This window comes from Mandrillus leucophaeus, unplaced genomic scaffold (genome assembly GCF_000951045.1).
Source record: "Mandrillus leucophaeus isolate KB7577 unplaced genomic scaffold, Mleu.le_1.0 Scaffold208, whole genome shotgun sequence".
NCBI lineage: Eukaryota > Metazoa > Chordata > Mammalia > Primates > Cercopithecidae > Mandrillus > Mandrillus leucophaeus.
The window spans coordinates 2,791,981-2,813,337 of NW_012102121.1; the positions used below are offsets into that span (position 1 = coordinate 2,791,981).

The following is a 21,357-nucleotide window of genomic DNA, read 5'->3' on the forward strand; positions in this document are numbered from 1 at the left end:
GTGAACCAGGGAGGCAGAGCTTGCAGTGAGCGGAGATCGCACCACTGCACTCCAGCCTAGGCAACAGAGCAAGACTCCTTCTCAAAAAAAAAAAAAAAAAATGCTGGCCAGGCACACTGGCTTACACCTGTAATCCCAGCACTTTAGGAGGCTGAAGCAGGAGGATTGCCTTAGCCCAAGAGTTCAAGACCAGCCTGGGCAAGAGTGGGGCCCTGTCTCTACAAAAACATAAAAAATTAGTCAGCCATGGTGGTGCACACCTGTAGTCCCAGTTACTCAGGAAGCTGAGACAGGAGGATTGCTTGAACCCAGGAGGTTCTGGCTTCAGTGAGCCATGATCATGCCACTGCACTACAGCTTGGGTGACAGCAAGACCCTGGTCCGAGAATAATAATAATAATAATAATAATCCAATTAAAAATAGTCAAAGAATCTGAATGGGCATTTTTCCAATAAGCACAAGAAAAGATGCTCAGCTCAGCATCATTAATCATTAAGGAAATGCACACCAAAACCACAATGAGATATTACTTCACACCCACTAGGATAGTTAGAATCAAAGACAGATAGTAACAAGTGTTGACATGGATGTGGAGAAATCGTTACCCATATATACTTCTGGTAGGACTGTAAAACGATATAGCAACTTTGGAAAACCAGCTGGCAGTTCCTTGAAAGATTAAACAGAGTTACCTTATGACCCAGCAGTTGCTCAGTGTACAGCTAGGTATACACTCAAGAGAAATTAAAACATACCTCTCAACAAAAACTTATACACAAATGTTTATAGCAGCATTACATAATAACCAAAATGTGTAAACCCAAATGGCTTTCAATGGATGAACAGAAAACAAAATGTGGTATATCCATGCAATGAAGTATTATTTGGCCATAAAGAGGAATGAAGTACCAATACATGCTACAACATGGATGAACTCTGAAAACAGTAGGCTGAGTAAAGGAAAATAACACAGAAAAATGCACTACTGTATGAGCCCATTTATATGAAATGTCCAGAACAGGCAAATCTATACAGACAGAAAACAAATGAGTGGTACCAGGAGTTAAGGGGGAGAAGAGAAGGAATGACTGCTTAAGGGTATAGGGTTTCTTTTTGAGGTAACGAAAACATTCTGGAATTGATAGTGATGACTGCACAACGTTGTGAATATACTAATGGCCACTAAATTATACACTTTAAAATGGTGAATTTTATATGAATTTTACTTCAATTTTAAAAAAGAAAAAGAATGAAGTACTGCTGTGTGCTGCTATATAGATGAAACCGGAAAACATTATGCTAACTGGAAGATGCCAGTCACAAAAGACCACATATTATTATGATCCCATTTCTGTGAAATATCCAAAATGGGCAAATATATAGAGAGACAGAAAGCAGATTAGTGTAGCCAGGGGTTAGGGAGGGTTGGAGGGTGATACCTAAAGAGTAGATTTTCTTTTGGGGTTGATGAAAATGTTCTAAAATTGATTCTGGTGATGGTTGTACAATTCTGTAAATACACAAAAACCATTAAATCTTACACCTTACATGGGTAAATTTTATGGTAAATTGTATTTCAATAGAGTTTTTTTAAAAAAGAATCAGGGCTGGGTGCAGTGGCTCACACCTGTAATCCCAACACTTTAGGAGGTTGAGGCAGGAGGATGGCTTGAGGCCAGTTCAAGACCAGCCTAGGCAAGACAGCAAGATGCCATCTCTACAAAAAATTAAAGGAAAAAAAAAAAGAATCATTGAGTTACTGTGGAATAGACTCTGATTTCAAGGAAAAGGCAAGGATAAGAAATAATTTTTCTTTTTAAGAGAGATAGGGTCTATGTTGCTCAGGCTAGAGTGCAGTGGCTATTCACAGGTGTACTCATTGTGCACTACGGCTTCAAACTCCTGAGCTCAAGTGATCCACCTCAGCCTCCTACATAGCTGGGACCATGCCTGGTTATTTTTTTTATTTTTGTAGAGATGGAGTCTTGCTATCCTCAAGTGATCCTCCTGCCTCTGCCTCCCAAGTAGCTGGGACTATAGGAGCATGCCATAGTGCCTGGCTAGAAAGAATTTTTAATAGTTTAAATCAATGTACTAATGTCTTTATCTTATAGATATACCAGGAGAAAGAATAGACAGTGGTTGGCAGATGAGCAAATTAGTGCTACTGCAAAAAGTGCAGGGCACCTGGCTAAGAAGTGGAGGAACTAGGGCCTAAAATCCTTCCATGGGTGCTAGGGATGGAGGAAAGGGGCTTGTTTTGTTTTGTTTTGTTTTGTTTTCGCCTTTCTCGCGAAGACACTATTTGCTCACCGAACCATGCTTGGGAGTTGTGTCCACCAGACTTGGGGAGAGGCGCTTTTCTAATTCATCTTACAGGCCAGCTGGGGCCAACTTCACCCCCTTGCATTATTAAACCTCTTTCTACCATGGTTAACAACAAGCTATCCTTTTTCTCTGTTTTTTGAGAGGGAATCTGGCTCTGTCACCCAGGCTGGAGTGCAGTAGCGTGATCGTGGCTCACTGCAACCTCTGCCTCCCAGGTTCAAGCGATTCTCCTGCCTCAGCCTCCCAAGTAGCTGGAATTACAGGTGCATGCCACCACACCAGCTACTTTTTGTATTTTTAGTAGAGATGGGTTTTCGCCATGTTGGCCAGGCTGGTCTCAACCTGACCTCAGGTGATCCACCCACCTTGGCTTCCCAAAGCGCTGGGATTACAGGCATGAGGCACCATGCCCTGCTGAAACATACTTTTCATCATCTTACTATTTGGCATCTGTAACACTAGGGACCATTGGCCATTAATAATTTGAACTTAGCCAGGTGCTGTGGCTCACACCTGCAATCCTAGTGCTTTGAGAGGCCAAGGTGGAAGGATCGCTTGAGGCCAGGAGTTTACGAACAGCCTGGGCAATGTAGCTAGACCATCTCTACAAAAATTAAAAAGTTAGCCAGGCATGGTCCCAGATACTGAGGAGGCTGAGATGGATTACTTGAGCCCAGGAGTTTGAAACTACAGGGAGCTATGATTGCACCACCGCCCTCCAGCCTGGGCAACAAAGCAAAAATATGTCTTTAAAATTATAATAACATTAAAAATAATTTCAATTTTTCCCTTAGCTACCTACCACAGCAGTGAACATTTATACTTCACAACCATTACTACTCAGCTTCTCTACTTTCTACCAATTAAAAGTAGGTGCTATCCCATGGTTTTAACATCTGTTCTGTTTTTCAGTGGTATCAGCTCCTCCTGTTCTAAGTATGGTCAAACCTCAAATCTCAGTCCTGACGCTTCTCTCCAGGGCCTCTACCCAACTCTTTTGATGGACATCTCTAGGAGGATTTCATGCCAGTATTTCAAACATGAAAGGAGTGGTGGGGTGAACAGAGGGCACAAAACATACACGAGAAGAGAACCAGTGGATTCACACAATTTTGACTTCAAGTCAGGAATAATGAATGGGACAAGGTGGAATGCTACATAAGATGGGCATGTAGATCTGATAAAGAGTGGCACAGGTTGGGAAACAAGGGAGGCTTCCATAGAAGGGAAGGGCAAAGGGTGCTCTATAGTGAAAAGGCCCAGTGGAGTGGGGGCATAGCACTATTTGGGACCTCAGACAGTTAAAGTCAGAGCTGCATGATGCCTGGGCTTGTCTTCTCAGTCTTCTCTCTTTATCAGACAAAGAACAGGAACTTAACAAAATGTGTTGCATGGCAAAGGAAAATCGTGGTGGGATAATAGGATTGATTTGGGAAGAGGTGGAGGCAGTGAATTCAGACAACTCCAACCACTTCCTAAAGGTTCTCAGGCACAGCCAGGCACCTGATGACTGATCTCATCTGTGCCTGGTGGGAAGAGAGACTGATCCTCCTCACAACCCCTGTAGAACAGTGGGGCTCCCCCACATCTCAGACACATATAATTGTATTATCATTTTATTCCACTTTTTTTAAATAGTAGAGATGGGGTCTTGCTATGTTCCACAGGCTGGTCTTGAACTCCTGCGACCAAGCAATCCTCCCGCCTCTGCCTCCTAAAGTGCTGGGATTACAGGGGTAAGCCACCACGCCCAGCCTATTTTATTCCACTTTTAGAGACCACCCGCCTTGTCCCTCAAATGCATCCAAATCAGGAGTTAGGGATCATACTCCACTGTGGTCCTGAATTATAGAATAATGAAGTCCTAGAAGTCAGCAGCCCCTGGCTGCATGGTAGTAAGAGGTATGGCTGAGCCTGTCTCGCAAATCATCCAGTACCTGTACAGGCCAGGCTACACTGTTCTCCAGCACTCTCTGTAGCCATGTGCCAGTAACCACAGCCTAGGCTACCTCTGCTGGGCCAGAAATAGCTGCCTGAACCAGGAGCTCACAGCACCATCCACTCTCATCACCAAAGCTATGCCCAGGAGAAGTCCCACGCTGCTCACAATGAAGCCCACAGCCTCAAAAATGAACCTGCAAAGAAAGGTGGAGAATCTCAGGAACAGAGTAGGTCTACTGCCTTTTCCCTGTAGAGGCAAAACCTTGGCCATCCTGGATGTTTAGGATCTTCATACTTTGTTCCAAGTTTCTCCCTCCCCACCACCTCTACTTCTCAAGCAAATCTACTCACTTAGGGGCAAACACTTTCCAGACCATGAGATGCCTGCGAAGGATGGAGGCTGCCAAGGCACAGGCCAGAATCTAGAGGAGGAGAGGAGGGGCCATGTTACTTGTGAAGGGGAGGAGGAAGCAGGGCAAAGGGAGAGTTGCTATAGGCCCCTGTAAAAAATGGAAATAGGAGAATAGTGCGTGTCAGTGGAAAAAATAGTGCATGTCCTGGGCTAGGAGTTAGGAGACCTACTTCCCATCCTGCCCCAAGCACTGACTCACTATGTGACTTTGGGCAAGTCATTATCCATCTGTAATGCTAATACTCAGGCTCTGGCCCCAGGGTGGAGGAAGATACCAGTGCCACATCTGCTTCTAGAGGAAAGGAGGAGGATCCATGACCACAGTTTGGGAAGAAAATCCTGGCTATCACCTCAGTTTTTCCAGTCTGTCCACTGATAGAGTAATCCTCAAATGCAACTAGCAGGGTCCAGATCTAGGTTGTAGAGAGGAAACAATCCAGGACTAGGATTAAGGAGACCCAGGTTCAAGTCTCAGAGTTGCCATTTGAGGCCACTGGGCTTGAGCAACCACTTCACTTATGTGTACCTCAGTCAAGGCTCTCTCCCACGGTTTTGAAGGTCTGAAAGAAACTGATACACACCCATGGAGAAAGAACACCACTTCCTGATCTCTCTTCTACACCCACCTGAACACCAAGGATAAAGAGGTACTTGAGGCCCAGCTGCAGCAGTGCTGCATAGAAGTGGTGAGGCGCATCCCGGAGCCGCATCTCCATCAGTGGCTCCTCTTCCTCCTCGGGTCTGACTCTGGCTTCAGCTTCATTCCCTGGGGGCTGCTGTCTCTTCCGCAGCCCTTGACTCTCACACAGGAAAGGCCAGAGCAGGAGCAGTGGGCAACCTACTGCCTCGGGAGAGGGTATGGCTGGAATCAATGGGTCACCCTGGCTGGCTCAGGTTCCAATTAGCCTACGCCAAGGGGTGCCAAAGATCCAACAAACCCACATCTCTCCATTCAAATCCAGGGGTTTCCTCTCTTTCCACAAAGCCAGAGTAAATAATGGAAGCAAGTGAAGGAGGAGTGGGTACCTGCAAAGAGGAGGTGGGAGGCAAAAGTGTTGGCTCCCACTAGCAAAGCAGGCAGCCAAGTACAGGAGCCATGACCCTCTGGGAATCCCACGAAGGCTGCATGCCAATGGATGGCTGGAAAGACAGGCTGGTGGCCCGTGGAGTAGAAGGTCTGTGTGGCCATGAGGGCCCAGGCCGAGACTGCCCGCCATGGCACAGTAAAAGGACCTGGAAGAAAAGATATGCCACTTTACAGTCACTTCTTATTCCCTAATCCATAGGCTACTGCTCCATAGTCATATACTCCTACTACTTCAGTATCAATTCTCATACACACTCACATGCCCATCAGCCCAACATCCTCACAGTCCACACTCTAATTATTCTAATTCTCTCTGTGGTACAAAAGTGCCATCACGCTTATCTGAACCCTGCTGTGGTCAATCTCTTTCTTTCTCTCAAACACCTACAGCTCACTGTGCCATTATATATTCACAATTCACTACTTCTATCACTGGAAAATCAAGAAATGTGCTCATAAGGATGCAGCATTTCCACAAGGAATCTTAGAGGACTCCTTGTCTCCCCTCTCCATGAACCCTGGGAACCAACAGGAGGGATTGATTCACTTGGCTATGGCAGATAAGAGAGAGGACACCAAGACCTTCCCAGCTGTATGGGGTATGGGACCCTCTGTCAAGCTCAGGAACATCAGGAACAACACCTCCTTGAAAACAAGAGGGGCCAAACTCACATCACTACTGTCTTTAGGTGAATCAGAGCTGAGATATTTACCAGGGGTGGTGATGGGTATCCCAGCAGCAAGCAGATGTAGAAGAAGGAAGCTCTGCAGAAACAGAAGCAGGAACACAAGGCTGATGCGCTCCGCATGCAACAGCAGAAGTGGGAAGGCCAACAGGGTGAGGGCTGTGACCATAGCAGCTGAGTAGACACTCCCCAACTGATAAGCAGCCACAGTCAGGGGACCCTGAGATTTGGTCCTCTCTAGCCGGCCCCGGAACTCCTCCTGCATGTGTCGGTAGATTTGAGGGACCACATAATCCAGGTCAGCTTGAGAAGTGGGGGGGCCTGAGAAGGGAGTGAGGACAGTCCTGGTCCTTGGAGCGCCTGCCCCAGCCTTCACCAGCACCGTCACAGGCTTCCAAAGCAGCAGCGCGAGCCCTGAAGCAGCCAGCCCCGCTACAGCCCGAGGCAGCACCATGGATGCCCCAGAGACCAGGGCCCGGAGACGGGGGGGAGCCTCATCTGCCCCTGACGCCAATGCCCAGTAGGCAGCAGTACCCAATGCCATTAGGGGCAGTCCCCAGCGCACAAAGAGCATGGGTGGCTCGGGGCTCTTGAGATTACCATAGTGGCAAAGCCACAAGCGCACAGCAGCTAACAGGGCCACCAGTGCTGCCACGCAAGCTCCATACCACAAATTCTTGGCTCGACCACCCACCATAGATGCCAGAGGACTCAGCCAGGGAGAGGAGTGGCAAGCAGGTGTCTCTTCAGGGCAACGATGAAAAAGCCCAGCTAGCCTTGTACATAAAAGCAACCCAATTCCAAGCCTCAGGGCATATGCACCACTGTGCCGTGGGGGGTTTGTTGTGGCCGAAGTGCCAAGGCGGGGCATTGTGAGCAGCTTAGGTGGAAGCAGCTGGCCCTCCCAGTGAAGCTGGACAACCAGGAGCAGGATGAATGAGCCCAAAAGGAAGGGGGTGGCCCTGGCCTCAGCTACAACAAAACTATCGGAGAAGAACACAGCCAAGCGAAACAGCAGGAGTAACAGGACGGGCCCAGGGATCGGAAACAGGGTTGCCAGAGGTCTCTTGGACCCCCAGCCAGCCCAGGCTTTCCACAGAAAAGGCAGGAATGAGCTCACTGCAGCCACAGCCCCTAGAAGCACTAGATCTAGCTTCAGCTCAATAATTCCCAGGAGTCCAGCATACGCTATGGTCCCAACAAGGCCCCAGGCCACAGGTATCAGAAGTAGAGGGTGGAATGGAAAGTCTGGGGATATTGCCCACTGAGATGCCAGCAGGCAGATAAAGCAGGCAGCAACCAAGAGAGCAGCACCCCCCGCCATGCGGACCAGAGAGAAACGAGCCCAAGACTCGATGCACATGGCCCGAGCTCCCCGCAGGAACTGCTGCAGCTCAGCAATCACAGTCGGCAGTGTCGCCTCAGCCCCGTTGGGGCTCTGCAGAAGCCACTGGTAGTCAGCAGAGGCCTTGGAAAAGAGGTTCTGCAGCTGATGAAGCTCCTTAGCTTGAAGGTCCTGAGTAGCAGCGGAGTAGGTACGAAGAAATCGGGACACCTGGCAGAGAAAAGGTCAGAGGCCAAGGGGAACAGGTCAGAGACATAAATTGGGGCAGAGGCAAGAACAGGTATTACAAAAGCGGGTACGTGGAAGTCAAAGACCCAAACTTTGCCCAGGATGGGGGAAGGGAGGGATAACAGAAGAGGGATAGGTATGGAAGGTGGGACTAAGACTAGTCAAAGGACAATAGAGTGGTTCATTATGCTTCTTTCATGCCCACCCTCGCTCTGTCACCTGGAAACCCAGCCCACTTACCTACCTGCTGAGCATTGAGATGGAGAGCTGAGGCTTGGGCTAAAGCAGAGGAGTGGGGCTGGGAGTCCTCACCCCCTGAGAATAGCTCAGCCATCACTTCCCCAATGTTTCCAAATGGGATGGGCAGGCCCAGCAGCAGGGCCAGTGTGGGCACAAGGCTAACTTGAGGAATCACCTCTGGTTCCTAAAGGGAAATGACAGTGGTCGACAGATTCATTACAAAGCTGAAGTCAATGTTTGGGATGCGAGACATAGGGGCCTAGGTAAGAAATGAGAGTGGAGGATACCCAGGATAATGGATTTGGGGGCCTATAATAGAGGTATTCATGAGGATGCTGTGATGGTAACATGGGCTGATTACTGGGAGAACAGATGAGGAACATCCCAGGCCTCACCTCTGGTGGGGTGCTGGGGAAGAGTGCTGTGGGGCTATACAGAAAGAGTGCAGCTGAGACCTCCAGCTCACTGTCCCCTCCATGGTCTCCATTTGTGGTCATCCCATGGTCCCCAGCCACTACCAGCAGTGTGTCATTCTCCAGACGCTCCACAAGTCCCCTGGGGGCCAAGAAATGTGTCAGGAGTAGAAACAAATAAATATTTTCCTCAAAAAGAAAAAAGATTTTTCTCAGGGGCCTGTTCATCCCCAGCTATAACTCCATTAGTAAGGCCTAGACCTTTGGCAAAGAGACAGGTCTTCAGCCATGATCCTGATGCACAAAGCTACACATTGAGTTAATCAAGATGGATGGGGCCTCTAGCTTTAGCAGAAGGCCTAGAGAAGACAGAATTCAGCCAGGAAAGAAGCTCTAAGAGCTTCTTCTCCTGGGACCACATATCCTGAGATTCTCAGATACAAACCCACTCCCCCAGCCAATGCCCCACACTCACTGGATGACCTGGTCCATCTGGCTAAGTTTCTTGGCCATTTCAGGGTGATGAGGGCCATGCTTGTGGCCACAGTGGTCCACACCCAGGAAGTGAGCAATCAGCACGTCCCATTCACCACTGTCCACTGTGAAGGGGAGAACAATGAGCACAGAAGACTAAGACCCACTCCTCAACCCCAGCCAGGCTTTGACACTCCTCTATGTCCAGGGATACAAGCCCAGGCTGTTACACCCATCGGAGGCTCGGAATTTGTGGACTAAAGCAGTCCTCCCCAGCTCCCAGTCTTAGAACTACGTGCTCTGGCCCCATGCTCACTGGTGGGGTAGAGGTGTTCCAGGATGCCATTGTCCACTGTGTCTAGGTCTCTGACATTGAAGGATGGGAAGAAGAAAGCTTTGGAGAAAGCACCAGGGAAAAGGTCTTTCCAGGTATCATCCCCCATGAAGACTACACGCCTTCCTGCAGGGACATGAAAGAGAGGTCAGAGCCTGAGCAAACGTCAGGGTCAGGAGAAAACAGGAAAAGAGGCCCTTGAAAGACCCATCAGAAGTTCCAAACATGTAACCTAAGAAGTACAGCAATTCCATACAGCAATCTTTATCCTTTAGGGCCTAACATTTTCCACCAGGAAGCTTTCCCTGATAACCATACTCCACCCAGACCTCACACTTACCCTTCCTACAAAACGCTCTGCTAGTTCTGTATCTGGGTATCTCTACTGATTTGTTTTTCCTGGGTGTATCCTGCTTCTTCCAAGCCAATGAATGAACAGGGCCTGTATTTCTCTGCTTTCTTCTCCACACTTGCAAGCCAAGATCCACATCTTCTCTTCTTCCCTTCTCCCTTTTACTGAGAGGTCCCCAAGAATAAAACTTGCACTCCATTCAGATTAGAAGCTTCATAGGACCAAAGCCCAGATCCCTTTTTCTCTGTCCCCCAAACTGAGCTCCCCACAAGCAGGGCCCTGGCCTCTTTCTTCTCCTCTGTTCCCCTACACCATAGTCAAGTGTGCATCTGGGCACCCAAAGGTCAGACTCCCTGACTTCAAATTTTGAAGAAATTTGCCAGGGTACTTCTGGCCTTCAAAGTGGCCCACACTGACCTGCACTGGTGAGCTGCTTAATGAGATTGTCTTCCACTATGGCGTGGCTGGCAAAGTTACTACCAGCATCAATAAAGGTAGGCAGTGAGCCAGTGGTGAGGGCCTTGAGGCGCTGCATGGTGGTGGTAGGAGGGTCAACCTGAGATCGGTAGAGCCGGGCATGGTGGGGCTGAATCTCCAGGATCCTCTGCAAGGAGCTTAGTTTGCCCAGGAAGGGTAGGGAGACAGGAGGCTCTCCAGGCACATGTGAGTGCTGGGGCTGGGCGAAGTCAAATCGCAGAGCATCTATTAGCACCAACACAACCCGCGAAAATCGGGAAGCCATCCAGCAGGCCCCAGGTTTCCCTTGGCTCCCCCATGGCAGGGACCCAGGGCCTGGGGGCTCTTGGCAGCTGCTATAGTTGGTGAGCTCCAAACGGGTGAGCAGGAAGCCACTGGTGAAGAGGGCAATGCCAGCGTAGAAGACGAAGCAGACCCAGGCCAGGAAGAGCAGCACTGAGGCTTTCTGCATCCTGATAGGGGTGGGGAAGGAAATTCATTACTGTGGGGCAAAGAACCAGTGGATATTCTAGTCCCTGAATACAAGCCCAGCTAGAATCACTTCCTCCCGGACTTTCCTGGAGATAAACTGTCCCATAGCCAACCCCCCGCAATATTACTCTCCTGCTATTTCCAGGCTGGGCGTGGTGGCTCACGCCTGTAATCCCAGCACTTTGGGAGGCAGAGGCGGGCGGATCACCTGAGGTCAGGAGTTCGAGACCAGCTTGGCCAAAATGGTGAAACCCCGTCCCTACTAAAAATACAAAAATTGGTGGCGGGCACCTGTAGTCCCAGCTATAGGGGAGGCTGAGGCAGGACAATTGCTTGAATTGGGGAGGCGGAGGTTGCAGTGAGCAGAGACTGTGCCACTGCACTCTAGCCTGGACAACAGAGGGAGACGCCGTCTCAGAAAAATCAAAAAGCTATTTCCAGGCCCCACCCCAGATCTACTGAATCAGGATCTTCGAGGGGTAGAGCATAGGAATGTTCACATGTACACGCAGGAAATGCTAATACTGAAAACACAGTCACGAGGGAAAGTTATTCCAATTGGTAGCCAGGCTCTCTTACAGGCCGTTTCTGCACCTCTCCCCTCGCCAATCTCAACACCCACTAGGGTGGAAAGGGATCAAAGCCGCAGGGAAACCCGGGCCCAGCCAACGACGCCGCCTGGCGGGCACCGAGGGGACGACGGGGAGGAGTCACGCTCCGCTTCCGGGAGGCTAGGTTCGCCAGGAGACCTGAAGCATGACCTTCGCCACGCAACGAGGCTGGGGCGCGGGTCGAGAGTCGGTTGGGCCTCGCTGGAACCCAGGCGTGCGACTGGCTCTGCCTCCTCCGGTAGCTACCCAGCCTCCCGCTGGGCACCCTAGCCGCGGTACTGACCACCCTTGGTTGGGAGCTAAGGGAAAGAGGAAGACTCCCTTGTTTCAGGGTGAGGGGACTACGTGGGGTTGAGGTTCTCGGCAGACCCTGGCTCACCTGCAATGGCACCCGGAAGTGCGGCGGCGGCAGTGCCTGCGGCCTGGCACCACAGAGAAGCGCGCGCCAGAGAGGCCCGCCGGTGGCTCCATCGCCATCTGCCGGCATCTCGGTGGAAGTTTGGCCAGGAGCGTGGTGCTGGCCAGAGAGTTTGATGGGAGATTTAATAATTGAAAATTGGGAACAGGGGACCAAGCTGGAGAGTTCACGGAACCACTGTCCATTCATGGTTACGACTAAGAGCACGGCTGCTGGAGTCAAACTTGACTTGAATCCTAGCTCGGCCGCACATATTGTCATTATTAGGCATTACCTCATCTGTAAAATGGAGATAATACTTATTTTTCCCTTTTTGCTTAGCTAAGTCCAACTGAGATTTCATTCTCCTCTCAAAGCCTCTGAATCTTACAACTGGATAATTAAGCAAATAATCCTTCGGAGTGGAGGAGGGGAGGCTGGGCGCCAGTGGCTTACACCTGTAATCCCAGCAATTTGGAAGGCCAAGGCAGGTGGATCACCTAAGGTCAGGAGTTCGAGACCAGCCCAACCAACATGACGAAACACCGTCTCTACTGAAAATACAAAAGTTACCCGGGCGTGGTGGCAGGCGCCTGTGATCCCAGCTACCTGGGAGGCTGAGGCAGGAGAATCACTCGACCCCGGGAGGCAGAGGTTGCAGTGAGCCGAGATTGCACCACTGCATTCCAGCCTCAGCGACAAAGTGAGACTTTGTCTCAAAAAAAAAAAAAAAAATGAGTGGGGGAGGGAAAAACAATCCAATTAATGGGCAAAGGATTTGACTAGACATTTCTCCAAAGAAAATATACAAATAGCCAATAGACACATGGAGAGAGGCTTATTATAAGCCATCAGGAAATGCTGGAGATACTGCTTTGAACCCACCAGTATGGCTATAATCAACAAGTGTTGGCAATGAGGAGGAGGAATTGGAACCCTCATACACTGCTGGTGGATTGTAAAAACAGATAATTCAAAACGATAGACATAATTATCAAATGACCCAACAATTTCAGTCCTAGGTATAAACCCAAGAGGAATTAATACTTATGTCCAAACAAAAACTTGTACATGAATGTTCATAGTAGCCTTATTCGTGGCTGGGTAAGTGGCTCACACCTGTTATCCCAGCACAAAATTTACCCAGGTGTGCTGGCATGTGCCTGTAGTACCAGCTACTCAGGAGGCTGAGGTGGGAGGATCACCTGAGCCTGGGGAGGTCAAGGCTGCAGCGAGCTGTGATCTCACCACTGCACTCCAACCTGGGTGACAGAGTGAGACCCTGTCTCAAAAAATAAATAAATAAAATAGTAGCCTTATAATAACCAAAAGGTGGAAACCCAAATGTCCATTACTGACAAATGGAAAAATAAAAAATGGTGTATTCATACAATGGAATATTGTGGAGGGGGGCTGTGAAGCAGTCTAAAATTAAAATCATGGTGGTAGCACAATTCTGTGAATATACTAAAGGTTACTACGTTTATATTTTAAATGAATGAGTTGTATGATGTGTGAGTTATATCTCGAACTCCTGGGCTCAACCTTCCAGACTCAGCCTCCCAAAGTGCTAGGATTACAGGCATGAGCCACCATGCCCAGCCTGATGTGTGAATATTTCAGTAAAGCCACTATTAAAGAACAAAACGGACTCCCAGCACTTTGGGAGGCCAAAGCAGGTAGATCCCCTGAGTCCAGGAGTTCAGGACCAGTCAGGCCAAAGTAGTGAAATTCCATCTCTACAAAAAAATACAAAATTTAGGTGGACATGGTGGCAGGAGCCTGTAGTTCCAGCTACACCAGAGGCTGAGATGGATGATGGCTTAATCTGGGAGGTAGAGACTACAGTGAGCCTTGATCAGGCCACTGCACTCCAGTCTGGGCACCAGAGTGAGGCCCTGTCTTAAAAGGCCGGCCAGGCACAGTGGCTCATGCCTATAATCCCAGCACTTTGGGAGGCCGAGGTGGGCAGATCACCTGTGGTCAGGAGTTCAAGACCAGCCTGGTCAACATGATGAAAACCCGTCTCTACTAAAAATACAAAAATTAGCTGGGCATGGTGGCGGATGCCTATAATCCCAACTACTCAGGAGTTTGAGGCAGGAGAATCACTTGAACCTAGGAGGCGGAGGTTGCAGTGAGCCAAGATTGTGCCACTACACTCCACCCTGGGCAACAGAGCAAGACTCCCTCTCAAAAAAAAAAAAAAAGCCAGGCACGATGACTCACACCTGCAAGCCCAGCACTTTGGGAGACTGAGGCTGGAGAATCAGTTGAAGTCAGGGACTGGAGATCAGCCTGGCCAACATGGTAAAACCCCAACTCTACTAAAAATTACAAAATTTAGCCAGGTGTGGTGGTATGTACCTGTAGTCCCAGCTACTCAGGAGGCTGAGGCAGGAGAATTGCTTGAAGCCAGGAGGCAGAGGCTGCAGTGAGCCGAGATCATGCCACTGCACTTCAGCCTAGGCGACAGAGTGAGACTCCGTCTCAAAATGAAACAAAGTCTGTCCACTGGTTTCTCATCTCAGAGTAAAAGTTCTTGCATTGGCTCTACATGGGCCTGCACACTATTTGCCTCTTCCCCTTCTGATTCGTCTAGCTGCCACTTCTTTGCTTCACTCACTCTGTTCCATCCGTAGCAGCTCTGCCTCAGGGCCTTTGCATTCAGTTCCCAATGCTGAAATAGATCTCCATCACCTTAATATTGAAGCTCAACTGTAACATCGGGGAGGCTTCCTGGAATCCCCTACTTTACTAGTACAGCACCCCCCACCACCACAACCTCTGGAAAAATTTTCCCTCTCACTTCCTTAATTCCTTCCATAGCACAACGCATCAGCATCTGAAATTCTACACATATTTATGGTTTGTCCCCTCCAAGTAGAATGTGAGCTCATTGAAGTCAGGGAATTTTGTTTTCTTCATTACTATATCCTCAGCACCTAGCATAGATTTGAGGTTCAGATACTGACCAAATGAATAAAGGAATACGTTAATTCAAAAAAATGTTGAGTTATTCTTCCACCTTCATCCCCACAGCCCCTTATCTCAGTTCAGGCCTCATCCCTTCTCCAGGATCACTGAGGCAGCCTTCTCACTGTCCTCCCAGCCTCCTCTCTCTCCCTACTACCCCTTCTCTACATTGCAGCAAGACAGCTCTAACTAAAACATTGATGTGATTACTTTTCTTTTTTTCTTTTTTGTAGAGATAGGTTCTTACCATGTTGCCCAGGCTGGTCTCCAGCTCTAGGGCTCAAGTGATCCTCCCACCTCAGCCTCCCAAAGTGCTGGGATCACAGGTATGAGTCACTGTGCCTGGCCAATGTGATGTTTTATCTTAAAATTCTTCATGGGAAGGGGAAAAAAACCCTTCATAGGCTGGGCACAGTGGCTCATGCCTATAATCCCAGCACTTTGGGAGGCTCAGGCGGGCAGATCACAAGGTCAGGAGCTCGAGATCAGCCTGACCAATATGGTGAAACACCGTCTCTACAAAAAATACAAAAATTAGCCGGGAATGGTGGCACATGCCTGTAATCCCAGCTACTCAGGAGACTGAGGCAGGAGAATCGTTTGAACCCGGGAGGCGGAGGTTGCAGTGAGCCAAGATCGCGCCAATTCACTCCAGCCTGGACAACAGAGGAAGACACTGTTTCAAAAAACAAAACAAAACAAACAAAACAAAAAAAAACCTATTACCCTAGGGATAACGTCCAACCCCTTCAACAAGAATCTCGCTCCTTGTGACTTGGCCCTAGCCATGTAGTCACATCCCCCTTAACACTATACCCTTCAGCCAACTTCTTCAAGCAGTGAGCCTTTGTATATAGTCAAGGACCTGACTTGGTGAAAACTTGCTAACTCTTCCAGCCTGAGCTCAATGGCAGTCAGCAACGCTGCTATTCATAAGCTGATATGCTCCTCCCACCAAGATCCCTCAGCCAGAACTTTCCTCTACCACAGCATTTATCATTTTTTTTTATTTTTTGGACGGAGTCTCGCTCTGTCCCCCAGGCTAGAGTGCAGTGGCATGATTTCGGCTCACTGCAAACTCCGCCTCCCGGGTTCACGCCATTCTCCTGCCTCAGCCTCCTGAGTAGCTGGGACTACAGGCGCCCCCTACCGCACCCGGCTAATTTTTTGTATCTTTTTTTTAGTAGAGACGGGGTTTCACCGCGGTCTTGATCTCCTGACCTTGTGATCCGCCCGCCTCGGCCTCCCAAAGTGCTGGGATTACAGGTGTGAGCCACCACACCTTTTTTTTTTTTTTTTTGAGAGAGTCTCACTTTGTCGCCAGGCTGGAGTGCAATGGCATGATCTCGGCTCACTGCAGCCTCCACCTCCCAGGTTCACGCAATTCTCCTGCCTCAGCCTCCTCCCAAGCAGCTGAGACTACAGGCACATGCTACCATGCCCAGCTAATTTTTGTATTTTTAGTAGACAGGGTTTCACCATGTTGGCCAGGATAGTCTCAATCTCCTGACCTCATGATCCGCCCACCTTGGCCTCCCAAAGTGCTGGGATTACAGGCATGAGCCACTGCGCCCGGCCACATTTATCGCTTTCTATCACTGCTTCCTGTCTGTCTTCCCTACCTGACCTTCTATTCTGTGAAAGCAGGGACCACTGGGTTTCAGGTATTTTTGTAATCCAGTGTCTAGTAAAGAGCTTGGCACTTGGTAGACATTTAATGTTTTTGAATAAATGAATGAGGAGTACCCTCAGTCCCTGAAAACCCTTTAAGTATGCCAGTGCAGGGTAGTACTTTCCCATGAAAAAACCCCACACACCTGCCTCAAATGTACAGCCCCACACTTAGCAGGAAGGGGACTTCACTTCCCAGCCAGCAGTTCAGTGAACATGTGGTTTAACTCTTCCACCCTATCCCACAGTTTCTCTTGGAGACAAAAAATATAGTTTCACTTTACAAGAAGTTCACTCTTGTTCATGGAGGCATCATGCTGACAGTACTGGATCCAAGGAAAATGCTAGTGACTTTACCAACTTCATTCCCCAATCAAAGAGGACAGGTTTTGGTTTGCCACTGGTGAGTTTATTACATGACTAAAGTTCAAATAAAAAAATAAAAAACAAAATCTTGGCAGGGAAGCTAGAGCCAGAATCAGGAAAATCTGCTTCCTTATCCCCAGACTCCCTGGCCAAGCCCAGCTCCACTAACTCATCTTGACTCGATCAAGTTCCTCATCAAGACTTGCATCTGTACCCTGGACATCTCTGCTGTTCCCACTGGAGACCGAGTCTGGAGTCCCTGGCACTGGGGGTTTGGTGAGGGCTCCATAGACACCCATGGCCTGAGGAGAGGAACAGAGAGAGTACCATGAGGACACTTGACAGAGGTGCAGCCCAGCCCACCAATGGCTAAAAGGGAAAAGATGGCATGGAGGCCAGTGAATTAGTTTTCCTTTCTCCCTCTCTCAAACCTGTCTTGTAAGCTCTGGGGTTGATTTTAGGAATCTTACAAACCATCAGAGTAAAGTAACTCTCAGAATACCAGCACAGGTATCTACCAAAAAAAGGTATCTCAAGAACTTCCATATTTGCAGGACTGAGTGGACACGTTTCATTCTTAGATTCCATCTCTACAAAGAATGAAGGGATGTCTAGGGCCAAGGCATTCTTAAGACCTTTATGGCCGGGCGCAGTGGCTCACGCCTGTAATCCCAGCACTTTGGGAGGCCGAGGCGGGTGGATCACCTGAGGTCGGGAGTTCGAGACCAGCCTGACCAACATGGAGAAACCCCGTCTCTACTAAAAATACAAAATTAGCTGGGCGTGGTGGCACATGCCCAGCTATTAGGGAGGCTGAGGCAGGAGAATTGCTTGAGCCTGGGAGGCGGAGGTTGTGTGTGAGCCAAGATCGTGCCATTGCACTCCAGCCTGGGCAACAAGAGTGAAACTCCACCTCAAAAAAAAAAAAAAAAAAAAAGGCCTTTATGGTATCTAAGTGTTGATGACGGTGGTGGGGGTCTCAGTTCGGTCCCTGGCACAGGTGCTCTGTGCTGGGTCCTCAGAGAGCTCTAACCTGAGCCACCATGCTGGTGACATCGCCGGGATTGGAGGGCAGTAGGATAGTGTTGGAGTCCTTGGCCAGTTTGGAGAACGCGCTGACATACTGCTCGGCCACAGTCAGTGAAGCTGCTGCATCTCCATTCTGTGACCACAGGGGGATAAAAATCAGAGATTATAGATACGGAGAAGAAGGGGTGGATGGGGAATGAAGAAAGCAGTTCACAATAAAAAGGACTATGTACTCTGGTTCAACAGAGCCCACAGAGGCAGGAACTCTCCTTAAGCATAGATAAGAGAACCCCTTCCACTGTCAATTCCTGTCCCCCATTCCCACCCAGGGGCCTCTCACATGTTGTGTCAGAGCTGCAGCCAGGATTCGAATAGCTTCAGCTTTAGCCTTGGCCTTGGCTAGAACTGCACTGGCCTCTCCTGCAAGAGAAGGGACAGAGCTTGCTTGACCCATGAAGTCAAAGTACCCAAAGATTCTGCCCCAGCACCAATCTTCAAAGGCCCATGCCTTGCTCCTCCCTCAGCCTCTACCCTCTCCTGACCTGCTGCCTGATTTATCTGTTCAGCCTTTTCTGCTTCGGAGGCCAGGATCTGGGCCTGTTTCTTCCCCTCTGCCACATTGATGGCCGACTCTCGGGTCCCCTCAGACTCTAGAACTGTGGCCCGTTTCCGCCGCTCTGCCTCCACCTGGAAGCCCGCAACAATCCCAATCAACAAGCCAAGGGAAAGTTATACAGACCTGCAACTCTACCCATCATAACAGGAGGGAAGTCTGGATCCTCCTGGGACTGGAGCACCCTAAGGTCCTTTTCCTACCCCTCCTTGGCTCCCACCTGCATCTGCATAGACTCTTTCACCCGGGGTGGCACATGGATATCCTTGATCTCATAACGGAGGCAGCGGATACCCCAGCAGTCAGCAGCTTGGTTGATGGCATCCACAATGCTGGCATTCAGGGACTCCCGTTCCTGGAAAAAGAGAGGTATAAGCCTCACAGCTTCAACTTACCTATCAAGGACCTACACTGAGAAGGGCCTGGGACTGATCTTGACCTTCAGAAAAGATTGAGCGTCAGGTTTGTGTCTTCAAACCCTAACTCTGGCTCAGATCTGCTTACCCGGAAGACTTTGTCCAGAGAGAGTTTGCCGAGCTCTGATCTCATGGTTGTTTGAGCTAGCTGGGTGACAGCATACTCAGGGTCCTCCACACCATAGCTTGCCTGAAACGGACACGGATAGTGTAAGAAGCTTGGGCACAAGATTTTACTGAAGAGGGCAACTGAAAAGGCTAAAGTAGGGGGCAGATACCTTGTAAGGGTCCATGATGCGCAGGTAAAGGACTCCATCAATTTGCAGAGTTACATTGTCTGTAGAACCAGGAGAGAAAAGGAGGAAAGTCAGGCCTCTAGGTCCCAACCAGTTCTCTCTCCTAAGCTGTGGATCTACAGCAACCACATCCTAATAGCCTCAGAGCACCCATGTCACCCTGAACCCCTCACCGAGAGTCACAGCCGACTGCTCAGGCACGTTGATGACAATTTCCTTGAGACTCTGCACATATCGGATCCGGTCTAACACAGGGATGAGGATGTTCAAACCCTGGGAAGAGGAGTCATGGGTCCTCAGAAGGATGGGAACTATTGGGTTGAGACCTAAGCTAGTCCTGGAGTATGTAGGGAGTCAACACATGGAACATGCCCAGAAAAGCAGCAGCTGCTACCAAGAAAATAAGTCCTCATAAGGCTGAAGTGTCACTGGTAAGAAAACCCAAGAGAATAGGAATGCAAGACTAGGCCCCTGAATGGAAGGGAGAGTCATGAGAATCGGAGCTGGCAGAATAGCCATCTCAATGCAGACTGAGAGGTAGGGCTGAGAGAGTGGGCAGAGGAGATTCCCCAGAATGGGGACTGTGAGATGCATAGGAAAAGGTGGTAACATGGGGATGATGGTCAGCAGCCTCGGCCCTGTCAGGTCTGGCCTACAGAGTCGGGAGCTAACAGTGCGGGCAGGCCCAAAAGAGGTCCTCCCGACACTCCATGTCGTGAGGGATTGGTCATCTGGCTGGCCCAGGATGGGCAGAAGAGGTTCTCACAGGCTCCAGGATCCGGTGGAATCGGCCCATTCGCTCCACCACCCAGGCCTCCTGCTGCGGCACGAACAGTACCACGGTGTTTCGGGGCAATCCAGAGGAGGCGCGGCGCGGAGCGCGACCAGAAGCCTGCAGAGAGCCCTGAAAGAAAGAAGAGGGTGAGCAGAGATCCCATCTGGCCAAACACGCCGCCCCTCGGTCCTGAAGGTATCTCCATAAACCACGACCCTCAGGATCCTCGGAGAATCACATGGGGACAATGACCTCTGACCCCAGTCCTCTCCGAAAGTTGGAAGTTCGCTCTTTCCCAGCAGAGGACCCAGGTGATCTCTGTCCCGACCCTCTGGATAGGTTGCCTCGCTCTCACCCTCAGCAAAAGGGCCCCAGTGCCCCGCGCCGCGCGCGCCAGCATTTCCCACCGCCGCAGCGACCTCCGGAACCAACGAGACGAGCGGAGCGGTCGCTCCCAGAAGCCTACCCGAGCCTTTCCTCTTGCAGTTCCGCTCCCCCGAATGTACTTCCGGCCGTTCCCTACTCCTTTCAACACTCACCCAATCAGCGTTACTTGGTCGAACGGCGCATCAAGTTGTTCCCTGGGAAACGCAGACCTTCAAGAGAAGGCCGAAGGCTGCGGTTGTTCTGGGTTTAGCTGTTCGCGACCAAGATCCCCGGCCTGATGGTCAAATTATTTTTCGCGTGCATATCACTCAGATACCACGCACTGAATTCTTCACCCTCACCCGAGACTCAGTTTGCCCACCAGAGCGTAGAATCGCCCCCATCCGTCACCATAGCGACGAGTGGATTGAGCTGACTCGTTGCCACGGTTGCCATAGTGACATTCTATAGTAGTCCCGCGGTGTTGTGCCCAGGACTCCCACTGGGGACTGACCCCAATCCCGTTGCCATGGAAACTGGGCCTAACATTGCCTGGCGATTGGGACGAGATTTTCCCCTCCCCTCTTTCCTCAAAGACACTACAGCTCCTTCCCTCTCTTTCCAAGCAAGGTTTGTTATGCCCGGTCTTAAATACCGAGTCCAGCAAACAGCCTCAACGTTCAACCTTGTCTGGAGCACGTCACCTTGCACACATCCCTGATGTTCTGGTAGTCAAGAGACCTCCGTAGTCACCTCCATTTTACATATGAGGGCACTAAAGTTCTGAAGGGCTAAAGTCATTAACAGAACCAGTATCAGAATCCTGATCTACAATTCAGAATTCAGCTTCTAGGACTCAACTTTACCCACCAACCCCTCCGAAAGGAGCAAGACCAGGCCCCAGGAATCAGCAGGGACTAGCCTAAGACCTCATGGGCCCAGGCCTGTTGCCTCCTCTCTGGTAGAAAGGGCTGAGTCCCAGCTTCAGGAAGGCCCTCTATCCCCCTTCGCACCCTCTCCCCAACAACAACAACAACAAAAGTAGAGCTTAG

General features: G+C 49.8%; 2 protein-coding genes across 8 annotated transcripts; both read right to left on the reverse strand.

Annotated features, from left to right (window-relative positions):
- Positions 1–2,945: 2,945 nt before the first annotated feature.
- Positions 2,946–11,818, reverse strand: PIGO (phosphatidylinositol glycan anchor biosynthesis, class O). Of its 4 annotated transcripts, XM_011980099.1 has the most exons (13): positions 11,369–11,778; positions 11,081–11,178; positions 10,259–10,770; positions 9,472–9,615; positions 9,157–9,280; positions 8,664–8,823; positions 8,273–8,452; positions 7,786–8,010; positions 6,483–6,534; positions 5,709–5,915; positions 5,309–5,523; positions 4,622–4,692; positions 2,946–4,464 (listed from the first exon to the last, which is right to left on the reverse strand). In XM_011980099.1, exons 3-13 carry the CDS (start codon positions 10,767–10,769, stop codon positions 4,335–4,337), a joined length of 2,019 nt encoding a protein of 672 aa, XP_011835489.1. In that variant the 5' UTR covers position 10,770; positions 11,081–11,178; positions 11,369–11,778; the 3' UTR covers positions 2,946–4,334. The 4 variants fall into 4 exon arrangements, with proteins under 4 accessions (XP_011835489.1, XP_011835488.1, XP_011835485.1 ...); XM_011980098.1 differs by lacking the exons at positions 11,081–11,178; positions 11,369–11,778 and adding an exon at positions 11,780–11,818; XM_011980095.1 differs by lacking the exons at positions 11,081–11,178; positions 11,369–11,778 and adding an exon at positions 11,780–11,818 and having other exon boundaries at positions 6,483–8,010.
- Positions 11,819–16,831: 5,013 nt separating this feature from the next.
- STOML2 (stomatin (EPB72)-like 2) lies at positions 16,832–20,432 on the reverse strand. Of its 4 annotated transcripts, none has more exons than XM_011980103.1 (10): positions 20,406–20,432; positions 19,931–20,068; positions 19,338–19,437; positions 19,147–19,205; positions 18,957–19,058; positions 18,673–18,807; positions 18,382–18,526; positions 18,180–18,259; positions 17,844–17,972; positions 16,832–17,112 (listed from the first exon to the last, which is right to left on the reverse strand). In XM_011980103.1, the coding sequence occupies exons 2-10, from the start codon at positions 19,958–19,960 to the stop codon at positions 16,975–16,977; spliced, it is 918 nt and encodes a 305-aa protein (XP_011835493.1). In that variant the 5' UTR covers positions 19,961–20,068; positions 20,406–20,432; the 3' UTR covers positions 16,832–16,974. The 4 variants fall into 4 exon arrangements, with proteins under 4 accessions (XP_011835493.1, XP_011835490.1, XP_011835492.1 ...); XM_011980100.1 differs by having other exon boundaries at positions 20,295–20,432; XM_011980102.1 differs by lacking the exon at positions 19,931–20,068 and having other exon boundaries at positions 20,295–20,432.
- Between the last annotated feature and the right edge of the window lie 925 nt (positions 20,433–21,357).

Excerpts from the sequence above, each read along its gene's own strand:
- PIGO (XM_011980095.1), bottom strand. The coding sequence starts at position 10,769 with ATGCAGAAAGCCTCAGTGCTGCTCTTCCTGGCCTGGGTCTGCTTCGTC. Across the intron at positions 9,616-10,258 it reads TAAGCAGCTCACCAGTGCAG|GAAGGCGTGTAGTCTTCATG; the intron begins GTCAGTGTGGGC and ends ATGTCCCTGCAG. Across the intron at positions 5,524-5,708 it reads CTCCCACCTCCTCTTTGCAG|TAGGTTGCCCACTGCTCCTG; the intron begins GTACCCACTCCT and ends CTCCCGAGGCAG.
- STOML2 (XM_011980100.1), bottom strand. The coding sequence starts at position 20,339 with ATGCTGGCGCGCGCGGCGCGGGGCACTGGGGCCCTTTTGCTGAGG. Across the intron at positions 20,069-20,294 it reads CTGGGGCCCTTTTGCTGAGG|GGCTCTCTGCAGGCTTCTGG; the intron begins GTGAGAGCGAGG and ends TCTTTCTTTCAG. Across the intron at positions 17,113-17,843 it reads TCACCAGCATGGTGGCTCAG|GCCATGGGTGTCTATGGAGC; the intron begins GTTAGAGCTCTC and ends TCCTCTCCTCAG.